General features: G+C 37.4%; 1 protein-coding gene across 2 annotated transcripts in view; it reads right to left on the reverse strand.

The window, feature by feature from the left end:
* The window catches only part of CCDC171 (coiled-coil domain containing 171), a 148,426-nt gene that overhangs the window by 99,841 nt on the left and 31,009 nt on the right, over positions 1–17,576 (reverse strand). For both annotated transcript variants that reach the window (XM_030470913.1, XM_030470914.1), the window contains exons 9-10: positions 11,050–11,188; positions 4,051–4,153 (exon numbers count right to left, since the gene is read on the reverse strand). In XM_030470913.1, coding sequence (XP_030326773.1) covers positions 4,051–4,153; positions 11,050–11,188 — 242 coding nt within the window. The remainder of the gene's footprint in view (positions 1–4,050; positions 4,154–11,049; positions 11,189–17,576) is intronic.

Here is a 17,576-nt window from a genome sequence, read left to right on the forward strand (position 1 = left end):
TAATAGCACCCTCATTTTGCAAAAGACGTGAAAAAAATCTGTGGTATTTGAACTCCAGAGGCTAAACAGTCATGACTTCTAGCAGAACTGAACAATTATGCAAGCGTTAATCACCTCTGAAAGGTCAGTGACACTAAGCAGTTTACCTAGGGCAGCTCAAAGCCAAATCAGATACTAAATTCTAAGCCTTTTCTTTAGCCTACATAAAATTTTGTCAGCTAAAGGAGGTGTACCTACAGACTTGCATGTTGTCTGGGGGTTTTGGGGGTTTTTTTTGTTTGGTTGGGTTTTTTTTAAATTCTAGGGTTAGTTTTATCTAATAAGCATGACAGTCTACTCATAGCATTACGCAAAAATGATAGATTTGTCCTGCAGGCTATACATAATGCACCAGTGGTAGTCAGTGGAGAACTTACACATATGCACAAGTTAGAAAATATTGTCAACAGCTGGGTTTTTTTTAAATTAGTTAGCCTCTTGTCTTCCGACCCTTTGATAATACCAGAAGGCATAGAGTTCTATTCAGATTGGACACTAACTTTTCACTCTGATTTGCAGCCAACTGTCACTGTCAAAGGCACATCTAGTCAAATCAATGAAGGTTTGCAAGATTTTTTCAGTAACTGGAGCAAGATCTGCGATATAGCACACAAGTGAATTTAAAATGAATGCACGTCCCAGTGGCAGACTTCTACTGTCCTATCAGACACTCCAGTGGACACTTATTTAGCAGGGTTTCTAAAGGTATACAGAGCCAGGGAAAAGCAAAGTTTTCCTAATGAGACTCCAGTGCCCTTAACCAAATCTTGATTCCTAGAGACACCCCAAATAGCAATGTTACATTTAAAATCAACCAAAGAAGAATTCATAAAATCTGACCTTTTGTGGAAAGTTTAGATTTCACATTTAAGAGAGTGACTAGTAACATCTTACTATCACTCTTATCACTTAGCCACAGCTATAGTTAAAGATGCACAGGGCTTCAGTTCCATCTTCTCCACTACAAGAGCAACTTCTCACTACTATGTACAGCAGGAACATTTTGCGGTCATGTTGTTGCACAGGAAAAAGAAAGCATTATTTTCCATAGTTATACCTCTAGTGAAGCTGTAACTCACAATTCTCATTTAGTTTAAAATGAGTCAATCTAGGGGTTGACTTCCATTCCACAGTTTTCATCAAGCTGTCTAAATGTATCTACATCTCCACAGATCCAACCTGCAATGCTGTCACCGAAACATACCTCCAAATTATCTTAATTTACATCATGTTTGCCAAAACCAGACTTCTGCCACTAAACCTTCTATGCTGGCATTCCTCACCTTTGCCACAACCTCATTTTCTAGGCAACCCAGTCTGCCAACAGAAATACCAGATTCCACCTTCCTACACTAGCTGAAAACAAGACTATGGCTTTAATACCGGCTCAATCTTGTCTGTCTTCAGATACCTATGCAGGAGACATGCAACATAATCCAAATGGCATTCTCTTGCTGGAGAGGTCTTATGCCACCAATGAGAAAAAAAGAAACACTACTTGAAGCATTTGCCCAGTATCACCTAAGAGTTTGGGCGAAGAATTCTGGGAAAATGCCAGGTTCAGTGGGAAGGTGACAGGAGGCATACAAGTGAGTAAACACTTCAATCTGCCGCTTCAGACTTTCTACTAATGATACTGGGCCTGTACAGGATAATTTTCTTCATAGCAGCTCATATGGTGCTGTGGTTTAGATTTTTGACCAAAATAGTAAATACTGGTGGCCTCTGTTAAACGGTGACACTAACTCAAAGCAGCTAACACTTTTAGCACTTCATACTCAGTTCACTTCTTTTTTTCCAGATTACTACAACCAGAATCTTTTTTTTTTTGCCTGAAATGAAGACAAGCTTCCCTGAGCATAAACCCTGCTGCTGAATAACTGCAAAATATGATAAACTGAACAGGGACAAACTGAAATCATGCAAATTGCCCAGTAAGAATAACAGTGCTGGGGAAAATTTATAAAGGTCACTTTAAAAGGAGAGAACATGGATTTATGCTTGTTATTTTTGACTGTATAAAGAAATAAAATAATCTTTTAAAATACTTCACTTCTTAAAAATACATAATCTTCTCTTCTTTTTTCCATATAACCAAATAATAACAGCCCAATCAGCATAAAAGTGAAGGAGCTGGATGTTCATATTGACAGATTGTTACGCAGATCACTCAACCACTTGAGTTGAAAGTTAAAAACACCACCAAGAAAGACTGCCCAGCCACATGTGGCTCTTGTAGCCCCTGCTAGCCAATCTGCTAACTAGACTACAAAGACTTATTTGAGATTTTCACTTTTATTTGGACCTAGGCATTCCCATTTCAAATACGTTAAACATTTTCTTGAAAACTGCAAGAAATATTGTTACATAATAAATTTGTAAGTACAACACAGCAAGGCAACAGCATTAAAATTTGTTTCATACTTAGAAGTGTACTAAATATGTAGAACTTAATCTATGTCTTAATCTATGTGCAATCTATGTCTTTATCTATGTTCTAGTATTTTAATATTAGCTGTAAAGACTTAATGCACAGTAGAGTTAAATTTGACTTTCTGCCTCAACGGAGCCTCTGCAGAGATGTTGAAGCCTAAGAAAGAAGATCTCTTTAAAAAAAAAGATCTTTTGAAGTTTACCTTAAAAAAGGCAAATTAATACTGAAGTTACTGTTATTGAATCTCTAATATCATAGAAACAGGTCAAAGCTGTTTCTCTGCAAGGTTTACCACCAGGGAGAACAGAAAACCTACCCAAAAGACAATTATTGTTTTGGAAGCTGCACTTTGGCAGCAGCATCCAGCTCCCCCCAGAATTGCTGAAGCCCCTCTGGGCATGTGGAACTTTGCAAGACTGAGGAAAACATACCATTTGAAGAGCTTTTCTGTCTGACGTATCTACAGTAAACCTATAGGTGTTCCCCACAGGAATTAAATTTATAATTACAGAATAAAACTGATACCAGTTCCCAAATAAAAAAATCATATAACCCACGTGAGAAAATCAATGCATCACAGATTGAAGGCTAGGCTTTTAAGCACAACACAAACCTCAAGAAGTTCCTTTATTTAATTTTGACAGTACCAAGTCCTAAAAAAAAAAAGTCTTTTTGTGAAGATAAAAAAAAATGCATCATCATTTAAAGGTGTTATATGACCCATTTATGTCTACTGTTGCTAAGAAAGTACAGAAACATATAATCACAATTTACATAAAATAAACCCATTTGCTCTTTAAGCAACGTTTTGCCTTCCACTTTAAGCTAGAAGCATTTTGTGTCTAGTATGTGATTTTCTACAAGGAACCCACAGAGAAAACTTTTACAGAGGGTTTTAAATGAAGATCTTCAGAAGTGTACTATTTTCACGTTTAAAAAAAATTAGCAGCTTTGAAGTTCAGCTTGTTTATGTTAGCCACTGTTTCAAATGTTTAAGCAGGCAGCATTTTGTTGAGTTTGATACAATACTTGCATATAAAGCTAGGTAGCAGAGTGATGGCCACTGACCTGCAATTAATTTTAATGAAAATAGAAAAATATTTGTCCTGTGTAAGATCCGCTGAATGCAATATAGTACTAGTCCACAATCAGCAGTAAAAAGTATTGTGTTACATCATGTGTCCTACACAACCTTTTGAATATATGACCTTTAAGTTGCTGAAGGTTGCCTCAGAATTTGGCTCAGTTCAGGCAAAACATCTGTTCCCTTTGCAGGTATACTGTAAGGACTTTTTTCTCAGTTGGATTTAGAGCACAGCAAGTGAGCCCTTTTCTGACCGATCATATACACCCCAGCATTTGTAAATCAAGCTCTGGGCTGACAACAGCAGGTCCACATTCCGTCACCCTTTCTCAGCTAGCAAGGCCATTTGACTGCTGTGAGAACTGCTCTTATCATGTCATCAAATCAAAGCATGTTGAGAAGAGGGAATGCAAGAGGCATCTGCAGAATTCCCACAATGTAGTGACTTTGGAACACTGACAGATGCATCTGTCATTTTATACCTTCAACTAACCTGCTGTCCGCTGGCCTGACATAGCAAAGCTGTCCAAGAGTAACTCCAGCTCTCTGATGTTGCTTTCATACGTCTCTGTTAGAAAGACCTGGTGTTTCTTGGCCTTTATTTGACAAGGATATAGACAAGACAAGAAGGGGAAAAAAGAAACCCATTAAAATAGTAAACAGAAGAAAAAGAGATCACAACAGTATTTTTGTTCCCCTTTAAATTCCTGCTATATTTCTCATTACTCCTTTTATTAAACCAAAAGACCCAATATGACATCACAAGTAAGTAACACAGAACCACAAAAAACATTTAAAATAGAACTAAAGACTTTAGGTAGTCAAAAGAAAAAGAAAAAAAAAAAAAAAAAAAAAACAACCTAGCCTTGATTTTCTTCTGCTTTAAAAATATCTTAACGAACATAAATTAACTACTACGCATCTATGCAATGAGATCTATTGTTACACCCTACAAGGGCATTCAGAAAGACACCAAACTACTGGCAGACAGGCTAGAAATTCATGATCTGGCACTCAGTCAAATCCCACACCTATTCTCATTGCAAACATGCCTACTTTAATTGTTAGTATCTTCCATGCTTTATAGTGATTTCTTCAGTATCAAAACCTCCTCCTTATGCATGAAATATAAAGCAGCAGACTCCTTCAGCTCCTATCACTGAATTTTCTTAAAGAAAACTGCCTACTAAATGCAGCCTGTTGTTCAAATCAAGACACTGACTTTATTCTGAGGGCAGAAAGGTATTACAGCAGATTTTTTAGTCACTACAATAGAAAGACATGTAAAATCATTCCTTCAACTTCTATCTGATATTAAAACTTGCAATTTTCAAAGACATGTATCTGTAATTACAGGCAAGACTAAGGTCCCCTTGGACACATGTAGTTCTGACTTCTCAAAGAAATGTACAGTTTTAGCAGCTGACTGGCAAAATCTAATACATCTCAGCAGTTTAGAAAACAAACCAACCCCCCAAAAAAGCCAAACAGCCCCAACAGCCCCCCCCCCCAAATCAAGAGGAAACTAGATTTAAATAACTTCATGATTTCCTTATGACAAAGGTTATGCTCAAATATGTCGCATTGCTTTTAATTACTCTATTTTTATTCTAAATTCTAACACCTATTTCAGTAATTTCCATTTCTACTTGGTGATGGAAGGTTACCCTTTTGTACTGAGAAAAATCTTACTATCATCCCTATAAACTACTGCTTTAGCTACGCTTTGCTGCAGGTGTAAGGACCGAGTGAATTTCTCAAAGTGTGGGAAACATACTCCCCAGAAAACCTGCTGCATATTGGTTGCATATAAATGTCAAGCTAAAAAAAAAAAAAAAAAAAAAAACAAGAAATGCATTTAATTCTCTGCAGTGTTCTTCACTATTCAGTTTAAATATTTTATAAATTTGCCTTACTCTTTCAATTTTAATTATATGTTCTGTATATCAACTAATATATTATTCACATGTGTATTTCAATGTTAGGTCCCCTGTAGCATTTACACGCCTTTTCTTATGTGAGAGTTTGTACTACACTTCATAAAGAATTTCCAAACCACTTCTATATATTCAAAAATAACTAAGTTTAATTCTTACTTTATAAAATTATCTATATAAATAGAGCTTGTAATTGCTGAGCTCCAGTAAAAATATTTTATGGGATCTAAACACATTGAAATAATTTACTCTCATGTACTGATATCATCTCAAAGACCTCACATATTAGAAATAAGAAAATACAAAAATGTGATCAGCATCACAATAAAATAAATACTCTTTTTACATACACCACTCCAGCACAGATAAGGTCAGACTAAATCTTCCCAGAAAAATCTTTTCCCACAGAAAAGCCAAATATGAGATTTTTTTTTTAATCTCCTCATCCAGTATTTTCATTTGGTTTAGTTAAGTTACCATCATTTAGTCAGTTCATTACAGATTATTCAACCTTCACCACCTCTCTGTGCTTTATTTGCTAACTGCATCTACACGTCGTAAGCCAATTTCAGTCTCTTTTTCAACAGCAATAAAGACCAAAAGGAAATTCTTAGACTAGCCAGTTTGTCTACACTTGGGCTGCAAAGCATTTAGCACCTTTCGTTCTTAACTCCCATTTTCAACCACTGTTGCCATTATCAGAAATTGACAAAAAAATACTGTAATACTACAGTGCTGGAAATCCAGATGCAGGTTCAGAGTTCAAAAGGGTCTGAACATATTGAGCTAATTTCTTATGTCTCACTGACAGTGAGACAAAAGAAATATCTAATAAGAATGCATAGTGTCATACAATCATGGAATAATTTAACCTGACAGGATCTCTGGAGGTCATCTGGTCCCACTCCCCACTCAAGGCAGGGCCATGCTCGAAGTCAGTTTAGGTTGTGCAGTCCAGTCCAGACAAGTTTTGAGTATCCTCAAGGATGCAGTTTCAACAACCTCTCCAGGAAACCTGTTCCAATATCTCACAATCACCACTGTGAAGGTTTTATCTAAGCTTACGGAAGTAGGGTATTTGCAATCTAGACAATTCCTTACTACCTTGGTTGCAGAGATACTTTCCTTAATTTCCAGTATTTGACTTTGGTATCACTTCATCACCTGTTCCAGGACAGAAATTAAGTCCCATCGATTTTTCATTTTCACAAGGCCATTATTGAATGAAATAAATGCAAACTCTACGCACGCTCCCAGAATAGACCACATGACCTGATGCTGCAAATGTGCATCTCTATCTCAAGTTCGCTAACATTTATAAAATAAACACGTAGGCAGGAGTTTGAGGCCTTTTGAAAAGAAACCTATCAAAACTTATCAAAAAGTATCATGCAGGGAACTGGGTCCAGTCCTGAAACAATCTGTCATTATTCCAAAAGGAACTTTCTCTACTTTGTTTACAGTTACTGGGATTTTCCTATACAGCTCTAATACATGGACTAATTCACCCACTCAGTCTGCAGTACAAATCCCTTTTATCTATGGCCGAGCAAGTGCCAAAGCCAGAATTATCCACATAGCCACCAAAAAGCAGTATGTATGTTCAGATACTCCTTGAAAAACATTTGAGTAATTTTTTTACAAAAGCATTGGAATGTTTACCAGAGATGACCTTGGGGGAACCAAATCAAAGCATTTATAGAAACAGGTTCCAAATGACTGCTCCACAGTTAACAAAAAAATGGGGTTTACTTGAAAGATGTTCTGTATAGAAGAATAGTGGTACAAATTTTCAGCAACCAAGCATAAACTGCAGTATAAAAAAAAAAAAAAAAAAAAAGAACAAACCCCTCACTGACAATCTCCCTCCTTAGGCTACTATTTATTTCTGCTCAAGTTATATAGCTATTGAATACTTGAGTATCCTTGTTTTTGTATATTAGTTAGTTTTCCAAAGTCTATAGAGGGTCTTTAAAAAGTGTGTAGCCATGTGTAAATTAAACACAGTTTCTCAAGAAATACTTTGTCTCTGTTTTAATCACCTGAAATAGAATTAATCAAAATTCTCAAGTTTTATATGGAACTACTCTAGACCCCTAAATCTGTAACAACCTGTGCAGAGAAAGAATGTGATGAAGTATCTCTTTGGGGTTTTGGGTTTATTTTTTTTTAGTCAGAGAACATTTTGTCAGAACTGAAAACTTTTAAAGCATTTTTTAGATGCCTGTCCTCAAACACTGGGACATCATAGCTTGAGTGACCTCTCCACTTGCAGAATAAATTACAAAACTGGTTTCTTTGTAGAAGATCATTTAAGCATATGCTTCAGACTGACTGGCCTTCTTAAATTAAGACAATAACAAGTTGTATCTGGGTAAGAACACTTCACCCCTGAGTTAATGCAAGCAAAACAAGAATCAAGATAACATAACATTTAACAATAATTCGCACAATATTAATGAAAACTTCATCTCCTGTTTTGTTTTGTTAATTGAAATGAAAAACTTGTTGACAATAAATCATCTATATGAGTTTACATCTTTGCTACTGAGTGCCAGATTCTACCCCACAGAATTCATAGAACAGAATCATAATCTTCAGAGTGTTTCATTGTCTGTTCAGTCAATACTTAAGAAACTTCTGTTAAAGAACAGAATGCCTACATTAAAGAAGTTAATGCCTACATCCAGGAATTAGATTCTTAAACACTTCTTTTCTGACTTTCAGCTTATGATAACCTACAAGGCTATTACAGGCAGCAGAGATGTATACAGAGCATGACTGCATGCATGGCTGTAAGAGAAAGATTTATATGCCATACAGAAAAAGACAGGCTCTGGATGCAAACTATTACACTACTTATACACTAATTATGCGACTCCTGATAGTATCTATACAAAGGGAAGGAAATGACTACACAGTTCTTCCAAATTACAAGAAATTTATACTAAAATACACTCTTTTTAACGACTTCAATTTCCTCATATGAATTCTGGTGAATTGGAAAGTTACCCATAAAACAAAGGTTCAACGTCTCTTGCTTGTACAGTATTAAGTATTAAAGAACATTCAGTACCAGGTGCCAGAAATGTAAATATCCTGAGTAACTTTTAAAGCTATTAAAGACACCTCTTCTTTCCATGGGACAGGAATACAGCTGGGGCTGTTTCAATTTAAAACAAGTTCTGAATCACAATAGCCATTCTTCCAAATATCTATTCTTCGAGCTAAAATTTTCTAAAAACCCCAGCTGGAAATAAGGACAAGCTTGAGACCAATTTCCTCAGAAAAACATAATGGAAATCTTGAGAGCCTGCTCATGCTGAACATTCACAAGCAGTTTCGTTTGATACCAATATATCCCATCATATTTGATCTGTGCAAAATTCTGGCAAACTTCTGCCACATGCTGATATTTAATATTAAAAGCAGCATAACCACTTCACTATATATTGAATGGAGTAATAAAAAAAGAAAAAGTTCTTTTTCATGTAAAGTTTCCAAAGAATGTGTTTCGTCCCCGTGTAAGTCTCCTTCGCTAAAAACAAAGAGCCTTCACTAGTTCAGTTATATTTCCCAAATATTTTAAAAAGAAAAACATTAACTTGTATTATAGCAATACAGTGAGAAACCAATGTAAGATTATCAGACTGGAGTGGAAAGAACATATTCAGGATGTCTAACAAGTATAAAATACAAGTAATGAACAGATCAGGAAAGCAGGAGGGGGGAATGAAGGGAAGAGAACACATTGACATTTTCACACAATTTTAGTATGGGTGTAGGGAAGGCTAATAAGAGTATATTAAACATTATCTACCCTTAGTTTCTGCTGTAGTCATCTGCCTTTTCATTTTGGGAAGAAAAATAACAAAAAGCTGTCCAGACTGAGTAAATAAGACCACACACAGGCACTCCTGCTTCTCAAACAAATACAAAAGTCTTCAGGAAAAATACAAAGCCATCCAAGGTGATAAAAATCTAATCCCATAGGGGACCACGAGTACAAGTCCTCAGAAAATGAGTATTTTTATTACCTGTTCAAGACAGTCTTGTGGTTTGAAATCGTTCCAGTAAAACAACTAAAACAACCAGTTCTATGAATAAGACAGTTCTTTTAACTGAGACAATCTATTCCGGTTTTTTACCTTTCAGTAATGCAACATACATTTTGAGTACATCATTTAATATTGTTGCCATTACCAGAAAGTTTGATCACAAACAGAATTTTGTCCTGAACTCATCAGGCATAACATAAATTTTACAAAGGAACACAAAATGAAAAGGAAGACTTGGATCACAGAGACAGTTAGCAACTGCTCAAGGTTCCTAGAAGAAATTTTTTGCTTGGAATTGTATTTTATATTAATAAATAGCAATCATTATTGACTGTAACTAGGGGAGACAGCTACTTTTGTCTCTTCGTATCCCTTTTTTGTCTGATAAGATAACTTTTTCAGGTTAAATAGGCCAGCAAGGGCCTTTTAATACATTAACACTTGTATGGAGGAAGTTGTGACTCTCCCAGAAGGAAGAGGGAGGTTTTATTTGATTTTTCTCCAATTTATTAGTTACCTATCTGTCTAGGAAATGGATAACACTAAGACAATGTATGGAGTAACTCTATCAACTGGAACTGAAGACACCAACACATCTGATGATCCTCTGATGTGATCTCACTGATTAGCTCAATGCCTGTCAGCAGCAGGGAACAGACCACATTTACCTTCCATACTCACAGCTCCAAAAAAAAAAGAAGGAGGAGAAATCTGCGAGCCAGTATCAAAAAAAGTTTACATTGGCTAAGTATGAAATACTGCAAATACAACTCTATAATGGAAGGAGAGAAGGTTTTCTAGATCCTAAGACCTTTGCTTTGTCCCTGCTGCTACGCAACGAGATGGAAAAAATTGTAATTCAAAGCTGAAGTGGGTAGAGACAGTGGGAAGGTCCCAATTGGTCTTGTAAAAGAAGAAAGATTTCACAAAATAAAGTAGTAAAATACTTGTAACATGCCAAAACCACACTAAAAAAAAAAAAAAAAAAAAAAAAATTAAAATCCCTCTGCTTTGTCGCTCTCAAATAAGCAATTCTCAAGCATTTTTTACAGTCAAATGCTTGCACTTAAACCAAAATGTTATGCAAAATAGAAATAATTCAGCCTACAATAGTAGCTAATAAAGTCTGGAAAAGAAAAAAGCTTGAGTAGAAAGCTAGAACATTCTCCACAAGGAATCATAATCTGTATCTACAAATTCCTTTCTTTGCTAGGAATGCAAACACAAATTACTCTTTACTCATAACCATAGTCCTGAAATAAGTATTCTGCAAATAACTATTCAGTTAAATACACGGTATATCACTTAAAAAATATTTCTGAATTAGCTTCTCCAGTGTATTAGGTATATTTACTCCTGTTTTACAAAATGAAGTCAGTAAAATTAGAGTAACACAATGGCAGAGTTCTTCCACAGCTCAGCACAACAAATACAGATTATCTTCACAGTATGTTAAAAAAACGCTAAACAATGAGTGCCACAGGCCTTTTCTCTTACCATTGCAAGTTCCTCCTGCAATTCTCTGTGGGTTTTTTCATTATTCCCTAGTCTCTCAGAGAGGTCTTTAATTATCTTCTTCTTCTCCTCAATCTTCTCATTCATGTGCTTGTTTGCGGAGATACACTCTCTTTCTAATCTGGAAAGTTTCAGCATCAGAACATTCTTATCAAAAATACTTTTGTTACTTGTACTACATAGTTTCAACATAAGCAATACTATGTTAGCACATTATGTTGCTTCTGAAGTTTCTCTTTTTTTCTTTTTCTTTTTTTTTTAACTGAAGTTATATATTCCTTCTAAACAATCGTTTTCAAGGAGTGGTTAGGTTCTTTTCTGCCTAATACAATGCTTGTATTAGCTTTCAGTCAAATTCATTTGGATACACCCTCTAAAGTACACATAAAAAGCTGAATTTCTCACATTTTAATTAACACAGTAACTCTCTTCAGAAAGACTATATCACATCTTGCATAATCAACCCTTATTTAAAGCACTAAGCTTGCTCCTAAGGTTTCTACGTATTTGACTATCTTCTACTCTATGGAGTAGAATGGCATAGCTTCAAATTTTTCCACAAGCAGACTGTTTACAAAATTTCAAACATTTCTTGCACTGTATTAGTGGTCCTGGTACTCAGAACAGATACCTAAAGAGCCTGGTATGGTCAAACAGGCAATTCATGAGAAAGCTACAAGGCCAAACAACAGGAGAGAGAAGCGGGGACAGGGATCCAAGGAACAATTTAGAAAGATTGCCTGAATATGCAGCCATGGTGTCAGGAAAGCCAAAAGCTCACCATGGACTGATGTTTGCAAAGGAAGATCTTAAAACTACATTAAGGTAGGAAAGAAAACATGGACCTGCTTCTACACAGACTGGGTAATTGAATGCAGACTATAGTGGAAAGCACAGAGAAGGTCACCACACTCCACCTTTTTTGCCTGACAAGGTCTTCTAAGCCCCTATGACCAGTAAAAGGGCTCAAAGAAGACAACAACTGCTAGCACCAAGAACTGAGTCCAGGCTTAGTTGTAAGAACTCAACCCATGGAAATTGAAGAGGCCAGCTTGCCTACACTCAAAGGTTCTGACGAAGCTGGCCAATATCACAGTGAGGCAGCTCATCATCATCTTTGGAAGGCCACAGAGATTGGAGGAGGTACCTGGAAATGGAGAACGCCAATGTCGCAACTATATTCAGAAAAGGGCAAAAGCGTAAGCCAAGGAACTATAGACCAGACAGCTTCATTTCAGTCCCAGGAACATCATGAAGCAAGCCCTCTTGGAACAAATTTCTGGGCTCATGAAAGAAAAATGGTGATAGGGATCAGTCAGTGAGGATTTACCAAGGCTAAGTCATGTCTGGAAAACCCAATCACAAGGCCAAGTGCAAGGTCCTGCACCTGGGTCGGGGCAATCCCAAGCAGAACTACAGGCTGGACGGAGAACGGATTGAGGGCAGCCCTGAGGAGAAGGACTTGTGATGTTGGTTGACGGGAAGCTCAGCATGAGCCAGCAGTGTGCACTTGCAGCTTAGAAAGCCAACCGTATCCTGGGCTGCGTCAAAAGAAGCATGACCAGCACGTCAAAGGAGGTGATTCTACCCATCTACTCCACTCTCATGAGATCCCACCTGCAGCACTGCGTTCAGCTCTGAGACCCCCAACACAAGAGAGACATGGACCTGCTCGATGAGTCCAGAAGAGGGCTATGAAGACAATCCGAGGGCTGCAGCACCTCCCCTATGAAAAGAGTCTGAGAAAGTTGGCATTGTTCAGCCTGGAGAAAAGAGGGCTTCGGGGAAACCTTGCAGATTTCCAGGACCTAAAGGCAGCCTGCAGGCAATCTGGAGAGGGGAGAGGGCCTTTTTACAAGGACATGAAAGGATAGAAAAAGGGGGAATGGTTTTATACTGAAAGAAGGTAGACTTCGATTAGACATTAAGAAGAAATTCTTTACCATGATAGTGGTGGGACACTGGAACAGGTTGCTCAGAGAAGTTGCAGCTGCCCCATCCCTGGCAGTGTTCAAGGCCAGGGTGGACTGTGCTTTGAGCAACCTGGTCTAGTGGAAGGTGTCCCAGCCCACGGAAGGGGGTTGGAACTAGATGATCTTTAAGGTCCCTTCCAACCCAAACTATTCTATGATTCTATGAACCCAGTTATATTCTATGGTAAAATGAGGAGATCTGTGGACAAATGGAGAGCAAGTGATTAAATATAACTCAACTTTAGCAAGGCTTTTGGCACTGTCTCATGCAGTATTTGTATAGCCAAGCTAGGACTTCAGTCTAGCTAGGCAAATTGCAACTTCAATAAAAATGGTTTGATGGTAAAGCTCTGATGGTAGTGGCTGATGATAAGTGGAATATGATAAGTGGAATACTGTAGGACTCTGGATTAGAATCTGTTTAACATCTTTATCCATCACCTGGATTAGGCCAAGAATGCAATCTCACCACATTTGAAGATAACAGTGAACTGCACGGGGGTAGGCGACAACACAACACAATTCATATACTTAAGAGAGGGGCTGCCATTCCCTAGAACCTAGTCAGGGAGGAGGAATAGGCCAGCATGAACCTTCTGAGATTCAACAGTGACATGTGCAAAGATATGAATTTAGGAAGCAAGAAGTGGTATGGCGGGTAACTGGCTGAGGAGCAGCTATGCTCAGTAAGGACCTGGTAATCTTGGTAGACAGCAAGCTAGCCACAACAGCATGTCATACAAGTAAAGACAGCTAACACCATCCTGGGCTGTATTAGTAGTAGCATAGCCAGAAGATCAAGGGAAGTGATTAACTACCTTTTATTTGGCATTTATTACAACATATCTAGGACAATGACCACCCCGTAACACAGGAAAAAGTTGGAGTGAGCTAAGGGGAGGGTGACTCATATAGGATGTTCAAGCTGGAGGAGAGAGAACTTCAGGGTGCACAACAGTCTCCCCCAGTGTCTATAAGGAGGTTATCAAGAAGATGCAGCCTGTTACTTTACAGCAATGTATAGCTAGAGGACAAGAGACAACGATCACAAATTGAATCCAAAGAGGTTCGGACAAGGAGAAACTTTTTCCAACTTAATGATAGTCAAACAGTGGAACAGGTTCCCAGAGAGGTTCTGTCATCTCCATTCTTGTAGGTTTTCAAGACCTATCTGGATGAAACACTGAGCATCCTGATCTCGTAGCTGATCCTGGTTTGAACAGGAGGTTGGACTACAGATATTCTTCAATCCCTGAATTATTCTTTGATGTAACTCCTAGCAATGGGAACATCCAGGTGTCTCTCCTTTCCTTGTCTCTTCTATCACTTCTGTCTCACTAGAATTGAAAGTACTGCAAACAGCTCAAAGTTCTTCCAGCTTTCGAATTAATATTGTCACTTCTTGACTTTGGCTTATTTCTCACAGATCCACATATCTTTTTAGCTGAAGTACTACTTCAACAGTCCTCTGTATACCTATGTGCTTCTGCTTCAGCCTGGCTGGTTTTTTTTCCTTCTAGCTGTAGATGGTTACTTCTTATTCTTAAGAGAAAGAACTTGCCTGTTTCAGTCCCCCAAAGCAGCTTCTACTCCCACAGCTTTCAGAAACATGCAAAAAGCAGTTCCAATTTATTCTATGTCATGGTCTCACTCTTCAAAAGTAAATTCACATGGAGACCCAAATCCCATGTTGCTTCCAATTTACATAAAGCTACTGGGTTCAGACCTTATTAATAAATTATGCAACCTAGAAAAGCCTGCTTGCTTGGTTTTAGTTACTACAACCATCTTTTTCTGAGAAAAGAAATTGTCGCGGCTTTGTATAGTTTTCAATTTTGGTATCATTTATCCTACTCAAGTCCAGCTATAAAGACATAAAAGTGTTCTAGCACAACAAACAAAAGCCTCCAAGTCTTTCCAAAGACTAAGGCCTTAAGACAAACTCATGGGACTCTTCCAGAGAAAGGGAAAATATGGTAGGATGCCAAATCACAGCTTAAAAGAAAAAGCCAAGCTCCTGACATTGTCTGGAGTCCAAGGACCACAGCCTTCAAAGGTAAGTAGATCAAAGGCTCTTGTATTCCCTCCTGAGGGATCTAGTGAACACAATCACTGATATTCACCAATGTTACTAACACTTGTACGCTTCAAAGAATGAAAAAAGGTACAGGAAACAGGCAAGGTATTACATGCCCACCACATATAATTACCTCATGGAACTGAATATACAGATGTCCATCTGACACAAAGCTTGACCTTCACTACCCATCTTTATAGAGCTCTGTAAATTTAGGTGTCTGGACTAACAAAATTATAAGGATGGGCTGTTTCTGTTTCTTCAAGCTCTATTAACAAAACCACCAACTGTTTAACTGCGTTAACTTTCATGGAAGGATTTGCATTCTCTAAAATCACAGAAGATAATTTGTTTTCAAAAACTCAGTTGGCAGAAGCTGCTAGGAGTCATTGCCTGAATCCACAGATGATTACAAGTAGTGAAAAGTACTGTTTGGATATTAGACAAAATTTATTCTGATGTCCAACTATCACAGAGAACAGATGCCTTAAGTAGGCACAATTTCTTTTTTGTAACAGGAAAAAAAAAAAAAAACAAACAAAAAAGCAGGAACAAACAAACAAAAAACAAAAGAAAACAAACAAAAAAACACCCCGACACAAATCAGGGCAAATCTTTCCTGAGAAAGAAGTGTTGAACAGAATTATCCAGTTTAAAGAAAAAGGGGAAGGCTGTTTAAGGTTCTTGTTGCATTTTAGCAACACAAGTACTTACTTCTCTGTAAGCACCACTGAAGCTCCTAATGCAACTGGTGCCATAACTGTAAGAACTGTATTTCCTAGTCTGGTATTTCTTATAGGAGAAAAAAATACAGTCTCTAAAAAACAATTTTTTTTATTCTTTGAATAATCTAATACAGAAAAGTATCCGTAACAGTATCTCAAAGACTTGTTGGAAAATTACCACTTATGGATTTTCACAATTTTTAACTAATATTACTAATTTCAAATTTGAAAAGCAGATCTTGTGGTAAAACTTGTAAAGTTCTAATGGTTTGGAAAATTCCTAAACAGATGCTTAAGCTACCATTAAGAATGTTGCTAATTAGCTGACATTTTATCTCTGTTATAATCTTTTGATTCTCAGAACATATTCATGCTAATAACAGAATAATTCAGGCCTTAAAAGGCTCACACGTCTGTCGCTAACCTAGAAATTGCAAATTACACTCCACTAGGTGCTTAGAAAAAATACAGCGTTACTGAAACAGTTCTCATGTTCAACACCTAAGAAACAGCGTAGCTCCACATAGTAACAATTGGGCATTGTTACAGCATTATATTGGGCAATAATACAGCATTATTTCATGTGCATGCAGTACTCCAGACTACTTCTTGAGGTAACAGGTCTTTGCTCATCTGAGAAACTATTATAATTCACAGAATGAAATGCTCTGACAAACTCTGTTAAGGAAACCTAAGTGCACATGCATACCACTTTGGCGGATTTGGGTCTAGTGTGATAAAATCAACCAAAATTGTTGTAAAAAATGCAGGTGAGGAACCCATATATTTTATGAATTTTATGTGGGGCCAAAAGGAATCTTCCTAGAGGATCTTGTACTGAAAATTATTACTGACCACAGATATCCAAGATAAAACATCTTGTAGCAACAGGAAAATAAAAATTTGTTAAAATAGGGGAGTTCCCGAGAGAACAGTTGTTACGAAAGTTAAAATGAACAACTCATGTGTTCAGACTCACATTAATTTTCTACAGACCTATAAAGATAAAAACCAGTGCAGTTCTGCTGTGTTTATAATACAGCACAGGTTTCAACTATTTTACTAAAAGCATCTCTGTAATCATGCATATAGAAAGACTCTCTCAGGCCCAAGCCCGTAAACTTCCTTACTTGTAGAAAAACAAGTTTCTTTTGTCCTCCACTATTGCTTTTTTGAATAAGTCAATACAAATACCTATGTGCACAGACCCATATCATCCTAGACCAAAAGAGATGACACCTCTTTTTCCAACGCATTCTACTAGCTCGAGTCTCTGCCCACACCTCCACTGTGTGCCACCCGCTTTAAGTCTTCTTAAACCTCCTCTTTCTCTAAACTTCACCTACTACTACCCTTTGCCTCACCTACTCCTTAGTTCTCTGTCTTCCAACCTGATTCTTCCTCCTGACATTTTCTCACCCCAATACATACTTGATTCACCCAGGTAGCACTGCGCATCCTCTATCTGTCTGAGGAATATAATAAAGCTGTTCTTCCAAAAGCCGTCTGTTACCACAGACACAGCAGATTGTGCTGAGCACGAAGGGAATCAGAATCCCAAGTAATTGTGTCTGCTCTCACAAACTTCACCCCTTTTTCTATTTCTTCTTACAAAGTTAAAACTTTCCACACTTATTCAAAAGCTGAAAATGAAGACTATCCACTACAAATTAGACACAACTTCAAAACAGAAATCTTAAAGGTTTATCTAGCTCACTGAAGTAAAAAAAGTAA

The sequence above is a fragment of the Strigops habroptila genome, chromosome Z (assembly GCF_004027225.2).
Source record: "Strigops habroptila isolate Jane chromosome Z, bStrHab1.2.pri, whole genome shotgun sequence".
Lineage (NCBI taxonomy): Eukaryota > Metazoa > Chordata > Aves > Psittaciformes > Psittacidae > Strigops > Strigops habroptila.